At 50.6% G+C, this 18125-nt stretch overlaps 1 protein-coding gene across 2 annotated transcripts in view; it reads right to left on the reverse strand.

Annotated features, from left to right (window-relative positions):
- JPH3 (junctophilin 3) overlaps positions 1-14766 on the reverse strand; it is a 103076-nt gene extending 88310 nt beyond the window's left edge. The window contains exon 1 of one of the 2 annotated variants that reach the window (XM_060185035.1): positions 14102-14766. In XM_060185035.1, the coding sequence (XP_060041018.1) occupies positions 14102-14483 (382 nt within the window). In that variant the 5' untranslated portion in view covers positions 14484-14766. The remainder of the gene's footprint in view (positions 1-14101) is intronic. The other variant, XM_007531433.3, reaches the window with a different exon arrangement.
- Between the last annotated feature and the right edge of the window lie 3359 nt (positions 14767-18125).

Raw genomic sequence — 18125 nt, forward strand, 5'->3', positions numbered from 1 at the left:
CACAAAACACATAGCTTAATTATAGATACAAACCCCAAATCTGCCCTGCTTAGGACACCCCACCACGACCAGTTCCCTTCCCTAGAAGTCTCTCCTACCACTTGGAAGTTGTGCTCTGGTCTTGCCCCTGCACTGCAGGCCTCTCTCTCCCTGTTCTCTGAAAGTTCACGGGCTCTGGTTTGGAGCGTCTACATGATCTTTCTCCTACTCTCCATGGTATTGGCTCCCCCATGCTCCAGTCTCTGCAGATCTGCCTTCCACCCATCATCCAACCATGCTTTCTAGGGGCAGAGCTCTGAACCCTAGCAGACCAGGTCTCTGCCCCCAACCCCAAGAGTGTTCTCCAACAGAGAGCTCAGAAAAAAATGGATGGCAGCATTCTTCTTCTTCTTTTTAAAATATTTATTTATTTATTTCCTTTTTGTTGCCCTTGCTGTTTTTATTGTTGTTGTAGTTATTATTGTTGTTATTGATGTTGTTGGGTAGGACAGAGAAAAATGGAGAGACGAGAGGAAGACAGAGAGGGGGAGAGAAAGACAGACACCTGCAGACCTGCTTCACCGCTTGTGAAGCAACTGCCCTGCAGGTGGGGAGCCAGGGGCTCGAACTGGGATCCTTAAGCCAGTCCTTGTGCTTTGCGCCATGTGCGCTTAACCCGCTGCGCTACCGCCTGACTCCAGGATGGCAGCGTGCTAACCCACAGCCAACAGATCACCCAACACCATCTGCACCAAAGTGCACTCTAAACTGTTGCTTGTTTTCCCTCCAGCATCTCTGAGCTCACAGAGGTGGGGTGGAGTTTCAGAAAGAAGAGACTCAGAAGTAAGCAGCAGTCCCTAATGGGCAGTGAGGTACCTGCTTACAACCTCTTGGCCTTGCTTCTCTGAAGAAGCCTCCAGAATAGCGACATCTGTTCACTAGGGAGGTCCCACATCCTCTGGTCCCTGAAACCTTCTCAGAGGAAATTCCTCCAAGTCCTATAGTAAAAAGCACACCCCATTCACTGGAAGCATCTTACTGACCAGTTAGTTATAGAGGGGGCCAAATTTTCCCCACAGTGTGGCCCTCACAAATAAACCCAGGGTGCAACCTGACTGTGGATCCGAGTTGCTTCTGGGGAGCCTGTCCAGGAGCTGGACCAGGGATGGAGTGGCAACCACACACCATACCCTCTCCATACCTCACTCTGTATTCCATCCTTTGCTGGGGACACTCAGCTATGCAGGAGGCTGCACCAGCCTTTCCTCAGCTCCCCTGCCATGCTGAAAGGGTACAGAAGGATTCTTCTCTTGGTGTTTACAGTTAAGTTTCAGGAAGTCTCAGGGGGCAAGTGGTGGTACACCCAGCAGAGTGCACATATTACCACCTATTACCACCCCCAAAGACCTGGGTTCAAGCTCCCAGTCCCCACTTGTATGGAGGAAGCTTCATGAACAGTAAAACTGTGTTACAGGTGTCTTTCTCCCTCCCTATATCTCCTTCCTTCTCAATTTCTCTCCAAAAAGAACAAGGAAGGGAGGAGAAGGAAGAAGAAGAGGAAGAGTCTCAGAACCCTCCAGAAGTACCACAAATTATCACATGTGGGCAGGACTTGATTGGGTCCTGGGGTGGAGGATGCACCATCTCCTCTCACAGGGAGACTGAGAGAAAGGCCGAGTTTACAAAGTGATGAGTAAAGATTTGCACAAGGCCTGGTTCTGAAGACTGTCAACCTTACTCCTTCTGTCTTGTAAATGGGAGCACAGACCCATCTGAAAGCACTGTTTCAGGAATAAAAGAAAGAACATACCTGGCAAAGTGCCCAGCCTGACATGACAAACAAAGCAGGTCCTCAAAGCAGTGAGTATCTGTCTTTCAAAGGATTCTCACAGCTTTGGGATTCTGAGTTAGTGTGTGTCCACTTTGGAGCGCTTTCAAATAAAAGTCTGTTCGGAACACTGTGGTGGATTGAATGATGTGTCCCCAAAAGGTATGTCCCCAGACTGGCCTCTAGTATCTATGAATGTGCCCTAATTTGGGAAATAAATAAATCTTTGTCAGTACAATGGAGTTTGTGATCTTGAAATTAGGTCCTCCAGGACTCTGGCTGGGCCTTGAATCTGACAGGTGTCCTTGTAAGAAACAGACTAAATAAAGAGGAAGGAAGGGGGTGGGGAAGAGAGGACTGAACCTGGAAGAAAAAGGGAGCAATTAGGTACAAATCTACAGAGAGTTGTAGAGATGACAGTTAACCCATGTCTGCAAAAGAAGAAAGGAAGGGAAGGAGAGAAGGAGGGAAGGAGGGAAGGAGGGAGGGAGGGAGGGAGGGAGGGAGGGAGGGAGGGAGGGTGGGAAGGAAGGAAAAGAAATAGACTAGGAAGGTGCCACAGGCAGAGACAACAGTGCCCTTTCTTGCTGAGATAAAGGTGTCATGCTTAGAAACACCCTGCTCTAGTTCACTTTCTTTTTAATGAGGCACAACATCTAAGTCAGGAGCCTCCTGGCCCCGCATCTGAAAACTCCATTTAGAGCAGAACAAAGCCCAACCTGCTTTCTTTACACACACAAGCCAGGGTGGCACCCTTAAGATTCTAGCTAGAGTGGTACTAGATGGACCCCCATGGGGCCTCACAGAAACCTCCCCGTCACTCCAATGAGGGGCTCTCTCCCTAAACTGCATATGAGAACCAGCTGGTGAATGTACCCAACAGTCAGGCTGCATACAAAACACTTCATAGGTACCTTTGGGTGAGGTCCAGGCAACCAGCACTTGTCAAATCACCCAGCCACTACTGAGCAGCCAAGATGGGAGCTGGTTTGCTACAGCAACACTTCTGGCAGCAAACCAGCACCTTCTGCACCCCCCCCTGCAGGTGGGGAGCCGGGGGCTCGAACCGGGATCCTTACAGTGGTCCTCGCTCTTTGCACCACGTGTGCTAGAGCCTGCCGATGCAGGCCTGCAATGGGGCTGAGCACCTGCCTGACCACCCCAGGATTCCACTGTGCAGCCAGGCTCCATAACCAGCAGCAGCCCCTGAAACTTGTACAAAATGTAGTTTCCTGGGCAACACTTCAGGTCTGGAGATTCAGGGGATGGCACCAGTAACCTGTTTTGGTTTTTGGTATTTTTTATTTGTTTTTTAGTCATTAGGGCTATCAGTGGGGCTTAGTGCCTGCATAATTCTATTATCCCCAGTTTCCTTATTTAGTATTTATTTATTTTTACCACTGATCAGCTCTGGCTTATGGTGGTGCAGGGGGGGACTGAACCTGGGACTTTGGAGCCTCAGGCATGATAGTCTCTTTGTATAACCATTATGCTATCTACCCCTGGACCTTTATTTCTTTTTTAGCCAGTCTTTATATGAGGAGTAATATGAGGAGAGAGGGAGAAAGGGGTGGGAGGGACCTGCAGTACTGCTCCATTGTTTCTGAAGCTTCCCCTCTGCAGGTGGGACCCAAGGGACCTGAAGACAGGTCCTCTTGATGCATGGTAGTATATACACTCTACCGGGTGTACCACTACTCAGTCCCCAACAACCTGTTTTAATGGGCCTTCCAAGTGGGTCTAATACTCAGTCTGACTTGGAAGGCATTGTTCTGTACCCAGGGGTACAAACAGTGGGGGCCAATTTCCCCGCCCTGCTCCTACATTCCAACAGCAACACCATTCTTTTTTTTTTTTTTAGTATTTATTTATTCCCTTTTGTTGTCTTCGTTGTTTTATTGTTGTAGTCATTGTTAGATAGGACAGAGAGAAATGGAGAGAGGAGGGGAAGACAGAGGGAGGAGGAGAGAAAGACACCTGCAGACCAGCTTCACCGCTTGTGAAGCGAGCCCCCTGCAGGTGGGGAGCCGGGGGCTCGAACTGGGATCCTTATGGTAGTCCTTGCGCTTTGCACCACGTGCGCTTAACCCGCTGTGCTAACACCCGACTCCCAAGCAACACCATCCTTTAGAAGGTCTCCAAAGGCACTAGGGAGCAAGCCATCACCCTGGTCCCAATCAACACCTGTGATATTCCTGAGAAGGTGAGAGGACCAGCACAGAGATGGGAAAGCTGAAGCTGCGGCAGCCAGGCCTCCTTCACAGTCAGCAACTCCAGTCTGGGGTGGTGACACCTCACCTCCAGACATCAACCAGGTGTCCTCTCTCCTGGGACATTTTGCTGCTCATACTTCTCTCCCTTTCCTTCTCTTTCCACCTGTGCAGTTTCCCGTGAGGGCCCCAAAGTCTGGCATAAGAAACCCTAGTCAACTTATGTATGCTAGTTCTGTATCCAAACTGAACTTTTTCAGTAGAAATCATGTTATCGGGAGTTGGGGGGTAGTGCAACAGGTTAAGCGCATGTGGCGCAAAACACAAGGACTGGCGTAAGGATCCCGGTTCGAGCCCCTGGCTCCCCACCTGTAGGGTAGTCGCTTCACAGGCAGTGAAGCAGGTCTGCAGGTGTTTCTCTTTCTCTCCCCCTCTCTGTCTTCCCCTCCTCTTTCCATTTCTCTCTGTCCTATCCAACAATGACAACAATAATGACTACAACAACAATGAAAAACAAGGGCAACAAAAGGGAAAATAAATAAATAAATATTTAAATTTTTTTTTTTAAATCATGTTACCTCATTTCTTGCATTTCAGTTCATGTCTCTTTTTTTTTTCCTACCTTCTCTACATTCCTGAAAGAAAAATATCACTGCATATGTAGTGCATGAACTCAATCTGCTAAAATTCTAACCCCAGTGTGATGGTGTCAGGAGATGGAGTCTTTGGGAGGCAGAAGAATGAAAATGATGCCCATACAAAAGAGACCCCAGAGAGTGACCTGTGAGTGACCATACATGTCAAGCACAGGACTTGCCAGTGTGGGGTACCAAATTCAATCCCCACCATCATCATATGCCAAAGTGATCGTCTGCATTCTCTCTTATAAATAAATACATCTGAAAAAAAGGAGAGGTATGGCCTGAAATACAGTGCAGTGACTGAGCATTGGACTGTCAAGTATAAGGTTCTAAGTTTGATCCTGGCGTTACATGTACCAGAGAGATGCTATGGTTCTCTTTCTCTCATAAACTGAAAATTGTATTTTCTTTTTTTTTTTTTTAACAAGGGTGGAGAGGATAGAAGGAGGGAGAGAGGGGACATGGGTAAAAGGAAAAAGAGACCCAGAAAGTGTTCTTGTCATCAGATACCAAATCTGTCTACATCTTGATCTGGGACTTCCGAGGCTCTAGAAGTGTGAGAAATCAGTGTCTGCTATTTAACAGCCCCCCAGCCTGGAGAGTTCTGTTAGAGTAGCCCAAGTTAATACACACAGCCAGTGCTCAGCATTTTCACTAAAGAAGTAAGTACCTGATATATTTATGTCTTTGTACCTGGAATAGAGGAGGAGTTTAGTGAGTACTTCCCAAATGACTGATGAGTCAAACTGAAGAAACAGAAGCAGAGAGAGTTAGGACATGAGGGAGATGAAGGATTGAAGAGATATCTCAGTATATTAAAATCTGCATACCTGAGGGTCTAGGCTCACTCCCAGCACCACACGGGCTGGGCCAGAACTGAACAGTGATCTGGTCTTTCACAAAAACAAAGTAAATGAGTAAATTTTTTTTGCCTCCAGGGTTATTGCTGGGGCTCGGTGCCCGCACCACAAATCCAATGCTCCATTTTTCCCATTTTGTTGCCCTTGCTGTTACCCTTGTTGTCATAATTATTATTATTGTTGTCATTGCTGCTGTTGTTGTTGGACAGGTCAGAGAGAAATTGAGAGAGGAGGGGAAGATAGAGGGGAAGAGAAAGACAGACACCTGCAGACCTGCTTCACCGCCTGTGAAGCGAACCCCCCCCCACGGGTGGGGAGCCAGGGGCTTGAACTGGGCTCTTTGCGCCAGTCCTTGCGCTTTGTGTCATGTGCACTTAACCCACTGCACTACCGCCCAGCCCCTGTAAATGAGTAATTTTAAAAAGAAAGTGGAGGTGTAACCCAGAAGTTGGCAAAGTGGATATAGCACTGAACTCTCTGGTATGAGTTCCTGAGTCAATCTCAGGCATCACACATGCCAGTGATGCTCTGGTTCCCTTTTTCCTCTTCTTTTCCATAAATTAATCTTTTTTAATTGTATTATTTTTTTATTTTTCTAGCAGAGCACTGCCCAGCTCTGGTTTATGGTGGTACTGGAGAATGAACATAGGACCTTGTAGTCTCAGGCTTGAGAGTCTTTTTGCATAACCATTATGCTATCTCTCCCAAATAAATTTTTTTTTATAAAAGTTGGGAGTCAGGCGGTGGTAGCACAGCGGGTGGCGCAAAGCACAAGGACCAGCTTAAGGATCCCGATTTGAGCCCCAGGCCCCCCACCTGCAGGGTAGTCGATTCACAGGTGGTGAAGCAGGTCTGCAGGTGTCTATCTTTCTCTCCACCTCTCTGTCTTCCCCTCCTCTCTCCATTTCTCTCTGTCCTATCCAACAACGACAACAATAATAACTACAACAATAAAACAACAATGGCAACAAAAGGGAATAAATAAATAAAAATGAAAGTTGACGTATATAATGGCACTGACTTTACTGCTGCTCAGTAAACTACCCCAGAAAAATCTCCTGGTCATAATTATTTCACACCATCAGAACACTGTCACGGTCATTCTCTTTGTCCAATGCCATCCACCTTCCTCACAAAGAACTTAGACAGTATCTTATAATTCACAACATATCAAGGAATCCAAACAGCAGTGTTTTAAAGAGTTTCAAATGAGGTAGGGCCATGGACATCAAAGTCTTAGGGAAAATTCCCCCCTTCCCTGTCTTTCTCCAGTTTTAAATTGGGAAATACAATAGACATGTGCAATGAAGATGGTGAATCCAAGTACCAATAACAATTGCTTCTGCAGTCAATTCATCTCACACACACACAAAAAAAAATGGGAGTGACTAACCTGTTTTGTAGTGTCCAGCACTGACCAGCACACCTCCCTGCCTGGCACATCACCACCACTCCAGGGCTTTTTGTGATCACAGAAACACTACCTCACCTCTGCTCTAGCCAGTCTGACAGTTACATGTCACTTGAAATGTGACGTATGTCCCCAAGGCCCTCAACTTCCAAAATGTATTTCTTTAAATATTTTTATTTAATTATTATTGGATAGAGACAGAGAGGGGAAGTAGAGAGGGAAACAGAGACACTTGCAGCCCTACTTCACTACTTGTGAAGCTTTTCCCCTGTAGGTGGGGACCAGGGGCTTGAACCTGAATCCTTGTGCACTGTAATGTGTGCGCTTAACCAGATGCACCAAAATGTATTTCACTTTAATTTTATTTATACATATATGTATACATCATATATGTTATCATTTATTTAGAATAAAGACAGAGAAATTATGAGGGAAGGGGAAAACAGAGGGAGAGAGAGGGAGGGAGGGAGGGGGAGAGAGAGAGAGAGAGACGCTCTTTGAAGTTTCCTCACTGCAAGTAGGGACCAGGTCTTTAAGCATTATAACATGTGCTCTCTATCAGCTGTGTCACTGCCAGCCCCCCTCCCAACTCCAGCCCCTTTCCACTTTAATTTTTTTTTAAGTTTTTTTTTAAATATTTTATTTTATTTATTTATTCCCTTTTGTTGCCCTTGTTGTTTTTTATTGTTGTAGTTATTATTGTTGTTGTCATCGTTGTTGGATAGGACAGAGAGAAATGGAGAGAGGAGGGGAAGACAGAGAGGAGGAGAGAAAGATAGACACCTGCAGACCTGCTTCACCGCCTGTGAAGCGACTCCCCTGCAGGTGGGGAGCCGGGGTTCGAACCGGGATCCTTATGCCGGTCCTTGTGCTTTGCGCCACCTGCGCTTAACCCGCTGCGCTACAGCCCGACTCCCTCCACTTTAATTTTAAAGTTTTTTTTTCCCCAGAGCACTGCTCAGCTCTGATTTGTGGTGGTACGAGGGATTGAACCTGAGGCCTCAGTGCCTCAGGCATGAGTCTCTTTGCATAACCATTATGCTATCTCCCTCACCCAAGATTTATGTATGTATGTATGTATGTATGTATGTATGTATTTATGTGAGAAAGAGAGAGAGAGGACACCAGAGCACCACCCTACTCTGGCATATGTGATGCTGGAGATTAAACTCAGAACTCCAAGCTTAAGAGTCTAAGCACTTTTTTATCCACTGAGGCACCTCCTGGACCACTCACTTTATTATTATTTTTTAAAGATAATTATATCTCTTTTTAGATCTTTTTAAATATTTAATTTATTGTGTAGAGACAGAGAGAAATCGAGGGGGGAGATAAAGGTATCGAGAGAGAGAGACACCTGCAGCACCACTTCACTCCTTGTGAAGCTCCCCCCACACACCTGACAGGAGGGACAGGGGCTTGAGCATGAGGATGTGTATACTCAACCAGGTATACCATCACCCACCACCAGAGCCATTTAAATCACATGCCAAATACGTACATGTGGCAAATGGCCACTATATATAGTGACCTGTCCACTAATGCCCACTGAAAAAGAATGGTGTCAATACCATCTTTCATTGGCTTCTACAGACAACTCAGCCCTCTGCCTGCTGCAACAGTGCTCACATAATCTCCAAACACTCCATGCTGATGAGCATACACAAACCAGAGCAGGCATGAACCTCAGACTACAGAGCAACTTCTGCAAGTCTCACAAAGGAGCCCCACCTCAAACCTGCTCCAATCACAGGCAGACATTCCCTTCTTTCATCTAGACACTGAGAAGGAATGTGACCTCTTAGGACTGGCAGCACTGAGGTAGAAAACAGAGATTTCCCCCCTTCCCAAGTGATGGTATTCCTGGAGTATGGAACCCACACACTGACAGTTGGAGCTAGCAGACAGCACACAGAGTGTGCTGCAGGGGTCAGGGCCAGGTGGTCACTGGCCAGGACTTGTCTGGCTGGAAGATGTTGCCTGGAGGGAACAGGAGCAGCACCACCCAGCTAGCTGCCCTGCCAATAACTAGTACTGGGTGTGAGGCGCTGTCCAGGGTGCTGAATGACTGCCTCTCAGCTACTCAGAGACTGTGTAGCTCCTCACTCAAACTCACAGGGCTGATGGTAGCAAAGCCAGGACCTCCACACAGCACTGGCCTTCCCCACTATGGGCTTCTCATAAACCAGGAAGCCATATTGGTGGAATAACTAATTCAAGAGGGGCCAAGCCACTGAGACAGATGCAAACCAACATCAATCTCTCTCCCGGTACTCAAATATCTGAATTATCTTGTCATGTCACAGGACATAAAGAATGCTTTTTATTGCCACCAGGGTTATCACTGGGGCTCAGTGCTGGCACTACAAATCTACCACTCCTGCTGGCCATACTTCCCCCCCACTCACCCCCCCTTTTTCCCCCTTCTAGTATACTTGATAGGACAGAGAGACACTAAGCGGGGAGGGGGAGATAGAAAAACAAGAAAGATAGGCATCTGCAGACCTGCTTCACCACTTGAGCAGTGGGAAGCGGGGGCTCAAACCCTGGTCCTTGCACATTGTAACATGTGTGCTTAACTAGGTACACCACCACCCAGCCCCCTACAGAGTGTTTCTTACAGAAGTGTCAATTCAAAGTGGATACTTTAAGAGTTCAGAGACCTAGGGGGAAAGTGAGGAAGATTCAAAACTTTGAAGGATGATAGCAGAGATCCCTCCCTAGCCAGTATCCTTGGGTAAGATGGGTACAGGTCCCCTCCCCACGTGAGCTGCAGCCCCTGTGCACATCAGCCTGGGCTCCTCACTAACCAGCCAGCACTGTGGCTATTTTGGGAGGGTGCTGATCCTCATCTCCACACCGCTCCTTCGGCTTCCCGATATAAAGCATGGCTCCAGGGCTAGTGGGGGAGAGGAGCGCTTCAGTAACACTTCATTCTCAGCTATTATTGGCAACAAGGAACTAGTTATTTGCTTTTCCCTTCTCCTTTCACCTCATGGAGCCTCTTCCCTCCCCAAGTGGCTGAAAGAGAATCTCAGAGGAGATGCTTTTATCTCCGGTGGCTGAGTGCTTTTTTGTTTCGGAGATGAGCTCCTTATGGACATAATCTCAGTGCTGATGAGTCCCATTCCCTCTTCACCTGGATGAAAGGGGGGAGGGGGCTGTCCTTTCACGTGTTGGTGGCCATGTAGCAAAAAAACACATGCCAAATGATAGCTTATTTTGTAGAGATGAGGGTCCTCCCCTTTAAAAGGGGGCATCAAAGGCAGAAATGTGTGCACAGAGTGGAACAAAGCACTCCAAGTGCTCCTCACAGCCTGGTGCTAGGCCTCGCAGAGAGCAGGAGCTGGTGGGGAACCGGAGTACTTGGTGAGCCAACAGAGCTGGGAGGGTGCACGTGGCTGTGTTTTGAGGTAGAAGCCATTCCTGGGTGACAGGTGTGCTGTGCGCAGGCGCCCAGGGCTCTGAATTTTGACTGTGGGCGTGCGTGATTTGTGTGGGCCGAGGGATCTGGGCCGGTGAACGGAATCTGGGTGTGAGGAGGAGAGGCCGGGTGTGTGAGGTGATTCATATCTTCGGGGTGTGGGTGGGTTTATTTGTGTTGGGGGGGAACTTTGGGTCCATGGGTCCTGTGGACAGGGTGCCCAGGTGGAAATATATACTTGTGTGGCCAGCATGGGGGTCCAGCAAGGGACAGCAGGGCCAGAGGAAGGTTGGATCTGAGAGTTTGTGATTGTGCTTCTGTCTGCACCTCTGGGCTACTGCACCCAAAAAGAGAAGGCTCAGTGTGGAGCAAGAAGTGTGGGTGAGTAGATCATGTTGCACAAGGACGGTTAGAAAGGTTGCAGAACAAATCATGAGCTCTGGGATCTCTATCGTGAGCATGCATCTCTGCTGCTCACTGCCCAAATCACCTGGCTTCTCCAAGCCTCTGCCTCCCAATGTGTGAAAAAGGAGGGAGGAGAAAGTCAGCTAAGAGAGGTGCAGGAAATAACCATTATAACTCATGCAAAGCTCTGCCACAGGTCTGGCACATGGTAAGTGTCTGACATTCCAGTTTATTGCTTTTTTCACTACTATCATTGTAATGTCTAGCTATGGGTTAGAGCCTTTCACTTATGTGAACTGTATAATGGCCAGGAACCACCCGCTCAAGTTCATGAATTCCCCACCTCATTACTGAATAATAGTACTGGCTCCTTAACATGAGTGGAAAACATAAGTTCAGGGAGGGTAAGTTCTTTGCACAAGACCACAAAGTGTGGTAAAGACACAGCATGATCCAAGCCCAGGTGTCAACTCCAAAGTCTTTGCTCCTGCCACCCCTCACTCCAGGCCTCTCCACCTGAAGGGGGGTGGGAGGCAGTATGCCTCATTTCACTGAGCAGCACCTGCCTTGCACTGGGGGCAGATGTACCCGGAGGAGGAGAAGTGCTGCCAGTTGAAATGGATTCTATACAAATTCCAGTGCAATGTAGAAAATGTTTGTCATTTGTTCATTATTCATGAAAATCGTCATTTTTCCCAAGTCAGCAACCAGGAACTGGGCTTAAATCAAGAAGATCTGACACCTGCCCAATATTTCCATTCCTTATATGCAAAGCAACTAGAGTCTCAACCACCACCACCACGAAGACTGCTGGTGTGTCTTAATGCTACCGGTTGGCTGGGAGGTTTGGAGATACTCTATTCAGACCCATCAGATTACCTAAATCTGGCACTGCTCATAGCTCAACAGTTGCCTCCCTCTTAAAGAGAAGCTAGGACCATGTTCCAGAACAGGGACCCCAGATGTCTGAGCCTGAATACCCCAGGCCTGGAGGATGTGTTCAATTTTCTGCCATACCATGTCACCAACTAAAAAGGACCAGCAACCCTGGTGCTGCCCCAGTTGGCCTAGAGTGGAGCTCTCTCAAGAGGATGAGGACCACCTGGGCTGCTCTCAGGAGGTGTGATGTGGAAGAAAGGAGACTCAGCCTTGGACAGACTGAGGTTTAAAACTTGATCCTGCCACTAAAGGCTGAAGATTCCGGCCTTTCACAAGGGGCCCTGGGCCTCACCTACCCACCTGTGAAATGGACAGGATCCCCCCATCCCCACCATGATACACACACCAGGTGAGATTCAAGGAGTCAGAGAACTTGCAGATCAAGGAACAGAAGACAAAGCAGCCAGTGGGTGGAAGTTTGAGATCCCAGGAAGTTGATTCAGAGAAAGAAATGTGTTTCATGTCAATGTGTCAGACCCCAGACTCCTGGCCAGCCACAGAATTAGCTCTTCCTTCCTTAAGTAACTAGAAGGTAATTGCTACTCTTACAGGCAAGGGAAGCTCCATGAGGAGAAGATGTCTGCTTTGTTTAGTTCCATCTCCCAGAGCCCCCAGTTCATACAAGCACTTCACAGATATTTACTGAGAGGAGGAGAGGATTCTGCAGACACCACAGATGCCTGGGGGTTGGGGCCTGGGTGCCAGACTGCAGTCTCAGATATTCTGGAGAAGGACCCCCTCTTCCCTTGCTCCCACAGAAGTCGGCCAGTAAGACCATCCAAGTCTCTGGCCTAGGTCAGGCACAACTGGAGTACCTTTGGAAGGACCCATCTGCAGAGCAGTTAGAACCTGGGGACGACAACTGCCCCCTAGACTCCCAAGAAGCCCAGCTGGGAGCGCCAGGCTGCTTGGCAGCCCACCTTAACCACCCACATCTGCTGCCAGGGCCTTGCCATGCCTGCACACACACACATGAATACACACCCACGGCCTAGAAGTGCCCACGGCCTAGAAACGCCCACGGCCTAGAAGCCAGAGAGGGCCTGGAAGGGCTGTCTGATCCTGCCAGCCGGGCGCCCCCAGGTCAGGAAGACTATCCAACCTGCTCCATGAAAACAACAACAGCACAGAAGAGGCCGCCTGGGACCAGACCGGCTCAGCTTCGACAGGCAGCAGCATTATATAATTAACTGGCCCACACCCTCCTCCCCTTTGGGTAATAATGAACCCTGCCTCTCCATTGCATAAGCCAAAATAATAATTACTCTCCAGCCCTCCTTCACTCCTGGATGTAGCCAGGGAGCAGGTGTTTCATTCTGGTTTCATGTGACTCAGAGGGACCGGCAGGGAGGGAGAAGCCCCCCTCCCACCCACCCACATACACACACACACACACACACACACACACCCCTGACTTTGTGCAGGCAGTCACTGCACCCCACTCTTCTCCCAGGCATCCAGGCCTGGGAAACACCAACCGCTCCCCCATGGGAGAGGGGCATTGGGGAGCAGTCCAGTTGGGGGGAGGGGAGGCTTCCAAGAGTACTCAGTGCTCTGTGAGGAGTAGGCACTTGTGTGCCCTGACCCCAGGGGCAGCTGCAGAACCAGCCAAGGCTGCCTGCACAGTAACCATCTTATAGCAGAAGCAGTGAGAGGGCAGTTCCAGGCTCCAGGCACCAGCTCAGCCCTGAATGTGGTGGCATCTTAGAAAGAAGGCTCTGAGTCCCAAACTAATGGTGGAAATTATTCGGCTCCTGAAAGGAGAAATTCCTGGGCTCTGGCTAAACAGATGGGCCTCCTCCCCTCCCTCCCCAGCACAGCCAGCTTCCACTAGCCGGTGTCCAACCACCTAGAAGTTTATTGCCTTGTTGTGTTGGTCCAGGTTCACATCCACGCCTCTAGGCGCCAATCGCTCCCTTTCCATGGCTTGGATGGGTTGAGGACTGAGGGAGGCCCTCCAACACCGCATGAAAACAAATCGCGAAGCTGGGGCCCCACTCCCAGAGCCTACACCCAGGGAGCTTGACCTGTGAGGGCGGGGGCCCTCTCCCAGTACCTACAGCCCTGGGGGTGGGGTGTCCCAGAGGAGGCTCTGGGTGCTGGGCCCTGTCTGGCCTTTCCAGCAGGTCTCCGGCCTGCTCTAGGTTGATGCGCTGAGACTCAGCCCTGGCCTGGCTCTACTCCTGGGCAGCCCTCTCTAAAGCTCGCCCAGGGGCGCTTGGCCCCACCAGATGGAGGGGCAACCTGTAGCCAGAGACTGCTGAGGCCTCCAGGGGGCCCCGGGAAATGCCCCAGGTGCCCACAGCCCCTCAGAAGGGAAAAAGTCAACTTGCTTTGAGATAAACACAAGTGGGGTAGAGGTCCCTCTGCGCCCAACCTCCCCATCCCCGCGTCTGGCACCTACCTCCATCCGAGTAGGTCTCAGTCCCGTAGCCGTCCTGCAGACCATTGCTCCAGGTGCCTTCGTACTTGGCCCCGTTGCCCGTGCACTCCCGCACCCCGTAGCGCCCCTTAAATCCGTGCGTCCACTCGCCCTTGTACACCCACTTCCCCTTGCTCTCCAAGCCGATGCCGTGGCGCTTGCCCTGTGCCCAGGTGCCCTGGTACGTGTTGCCGCTGGGCCAGGTGTAGACACCCAGCACCTCGAAGCCGTGGCTCCATGAGCCGGTGTATTCGCCTTGGCCCTTGGGGCCGGTGCAGACGCCATGGCCGTGCGCCTTGCCGTCCTCCCAGCCTCCACAGTAGGACCCTCCATCGTCAAAATTAAACCTACCCCCACTGGACATGCATGTAACTCGGTTTGCAAATCCCGCAAACGGTGAAAAAAGAAGAAAACCACCAAGGCGATCAACAAACCGGATTCCTGGCTGGCTGGCTGGGTTTGTTTTGCTGTCTTTTCACAAGAAGGATGGAGAAAGCAGAAGCCACGGCGAGCAGATTCCCCGGCGGCGGGCGGCCGCGGCGCCGGCTTCGGAGGAATTTAAGTCAATTGGGGGCGATTATTCATTTTCGAGCTGCGCCGCGGAGCCTGACCAGCGTCTCGCGCTCCCGCTGGAGACAGGACCGGAGGGGAGGAAGGAGGGAGGGGAAGGGGAGGGGAGGGGACGGGGGAAGGGAGGGGGCAGGAGCAGGAGCAGGAGCAGGAGCAGGAGCAGGAGCAGGAGCGTCTGGTGCAAACGGCTCCACCTCAGAGCCAAGTGCCCCTCGGAGGCAAGCCCCGCGGGGGCCGGGCCGTGCGGCCGGGCGGGGAGGCGGTGGGCGGCTCAGGCCCGGGGCGCAGCCCTCCACCTGCGGATGCCGCGCTGCGGGCACCCGAGGGCGGCGGCGGGGCCCGCGGGCGGCGGCGGCACGGGCGGCTGCACCATATTGGGGGCCGCGGGCCGGGCGCGGGGCGGCGGCGGCAGCAGCAATGCGGCGAGGCGGGCGGTAGCGGCGGCGTGCGCTCCAGCTGGCTCGCGCGCTCGGGCTGGCGCGGCGCGCGCCCGCACCCCGCCCGCACCCCCGCCCCGCGCGCCAGTGCCACCCCCCAGCCCCCCACCCCCCAGCGCGGCGCGTCCTAGAGAGAGGTGCTGCCCAGCCGGGGCGCAGGACGCGGGGTGCACGCGAGGACCCCCCCCCCTGGTGCTTCGCCCGCACCCCTCACCCGTCACTGCAATACCTCACCCGCCCGCCTTACCACCTGGGGCCTCGGCCTGCCAGGAAATAAGGGTCCAGCTAGGGCAACCCAGCCCCCACCACCACCCCCCCTTTTTACCGGGACTCTGATTTAAAGAGACAGGAACTGCGTAATGGGAAGGCGCGCAGCACCCAAGGCGCTCTCTGCCCCTCCCCGAGCCGTAAAGTGAGTCCCGGCAGAGCAGGCCCCGATGTGTGGGGCGCCCCAGCTAATACCCCCGCGGCTGCCTTTCCTACTCTTGACTTGACTGGGAGGCTTTGGGCAGACCACAGGTGGTTTTCCTGATGGCAAATAACTCTTGCTTTTCCCTTATGTATTTGGGTGCAGATTGGGGAGAAATGTGGTGGAGAGAGGGGCACTCCCCTCAGGAAACATGTGTTTGGCGAATGGCTTCTCTCATAAATTAAGAGAAAGTCTGGCAACATGCGCATATCTTGAAGACACTCCGATTCCCACCCTCCCCAACACCTTGGTCAACTAGTAACGCCCCTCTGTCAGCGGCTGCTTTTGGGGGGAGCAGAGCGGAATGACCACTCCCGGGTTACTGGCTCTCCATACAGATTCACCACCCCCCACCTCCAATAGATGGTGTCTGATTCCTGGATCCGAGCATCCTGGGACCAATTTAAAATGCATTTCCTGGATCATAACTCCTCAGGCAGCAGCCCGCGGTCCCAGCTCTCCCCAACGTGCATGCGGAAAAGGGCAGCAGCAGAGCTGCCGGGGGAGATAGCTCAGGGTCGCGGCTAATTAGCGTGTTGGCCCTGGCTCAGCGGCTTGCACCAACAATGGCGCGCCAGGCCTTGGGGCTTAAGATTCAGGACATTAGGAGTGGTGCAATTTGAAGTCTCCAATTAGCCAGGAGCCCTGCTCACACCTTCTCCAGCCTGCATAGGCTAGACAGGCTCTCATTGGAAAACCAGTCCCTTCTTCCCCTGGGGAGAAAGGGAGAGCAGCACCAGTCGGGAGGGCTATCACCTCCTCACTGAGCCCCTGCCACGTAGACATTTTGGAAGCTATCCTTTTTGCTTTGTGATCTGCAGTTACATTGATCCACTGCATCTTCTCTTGGGCGACTCCTGTGGCATGGACAATTTCTTTAAATGCCTAGGGCTGGAATGGTTTTGTTCAGTACATCTTACACCTAACAACAGATGTTACCAAATAGCTTTCCAACCCCCCTGAGCAATTTCCCTCTCAGACCTCACTCATATCACTTCCTGGTTTATACTCTATTAGACTTCCTATTTTGTCTCCATTTGTTTTATTTTGTCTATCTAAAATGGATATGAGGAATGGAGAGATGGCTCATCCAGTAAAGTGCATGCCTTCCATGAGTGAGGCCCTGATTCTACCACCAGCACCACATGGTGGAGCAGTGCTTTCCTATGGTGGTAAGCTCTGTCTCTCCCTCTCCTAGCCCCCTCCCCAAATTAGAAGTTGGCCCAGAGAAACTATTCATTGTGCATCGGCAAGACCCTCAGTCCATTCTATGATGCCACATAATAGTTTAAATTAAGCAGCCAGGGGAGTAGCACACTAAATTAAGTGTTGGACTTTCAAGTATGATGTTTCCATTTCGATCCCTGGCATTGAATGTGCCAGAGTGATGCTGTGGTTCTCTCTCAATAATAAAGCATTTTATAATTAAGTTAAATGGCTATAAAATAGTATTTCATGATTGTTTGATGTAAATGAAAACTTTACATATTGTGAATGTGTAAGCAAAAGGGTACAGATTTTTCCTCAAAAGATTCAGATTTGGGGGCTGGGCAGTGGCATACCCTGTTAAGTGCACATGTCACCAAGCACAATGACCCAGGTTTGAGACCTGATGCCTATCTGGAAGGGGGATGCCTCACAAATAGTCACCAGCATGTCTGCAGGTGTCTCTCTGTCTCTCTCCCTCTCTATCCCTACTCCCCTCTCAATTTCTCTCTGTCCTGTAAAATAAAATAGAAAAAAATTTAAAAGGAAAAGAAATAGTCACTGGGAGTGGTGGATTCTTAGTGCTGGCACAGAGCCTCAGCAATAACCCTGATGGAAAAAAAATCAGGTTCATATTCTGGCTCCAGGACCAGCCAGCTGTGAATCTTTGGGCAGCTGCCTAATATCTCCATTTTCATATCTGCGAAATGGGAACAGTCATGGTTCCCTGGGTTAGTGTGAGAATTCAAAGATCTTGGTGCCCAGCATGGGCTAAGTACTTCAGAAGGGGAAGTGGAGTTGTCTTTAGGAGATAAGCCCCTGAGAAGGTCTAGAGTCCAAGAGGGGGGATACCCAGCCCTGCCCCCAACACTAGCTAAATGTTGCCAATAACAATAAATGTTGTCTTTTCTCTGGAACACTCTGCGCTTGCTTCCTTCCATTTTATATCCAACTATTTTCTGCTGACTCAGCAGTCTTTCCTCATAGCTTGTTGGAACATGGTGATTGGTTCCAAGCAGTTATTGGTCAGCACCTTACTTCTGTGGATGCTGTACCCTTCTGTCAGGCAATCCTCATAGATCCCTCACTCCTCCCTTGGTGGTCCTCCTCCCTCCCACTTGCAGTAACAGACTCTTCTCTGAAATGCAGATGTCAGAGACTTCCCTTCTGTACAGTCTGGGAAATCATTCTCCCATAAACTAGTACTGGCAGTATTGATCTCCTCTTAGAGGCAACTCTCCAAGGCTATAAACACAGTACCACCATGCCATGTTCCCAAAACAAAGCCCAGGGAGGGCAGAAGAGCTCTATCCCCCCACCCTGG

The sequence above is a fragment of the Erinaceus europaeus genome, chromosome 2 (genome assembly GCF_950295315.1).
Source record: "Erinaceus europaeus chromosome 2, mEriEur2.1, whole genome shotgun sequence".
NCBI lineage: Eukaryota > Metazoa > Chordata > Mammalia > Eulipotyphla > Erinaceidae > Erinaceus > Erinaceus europaeus.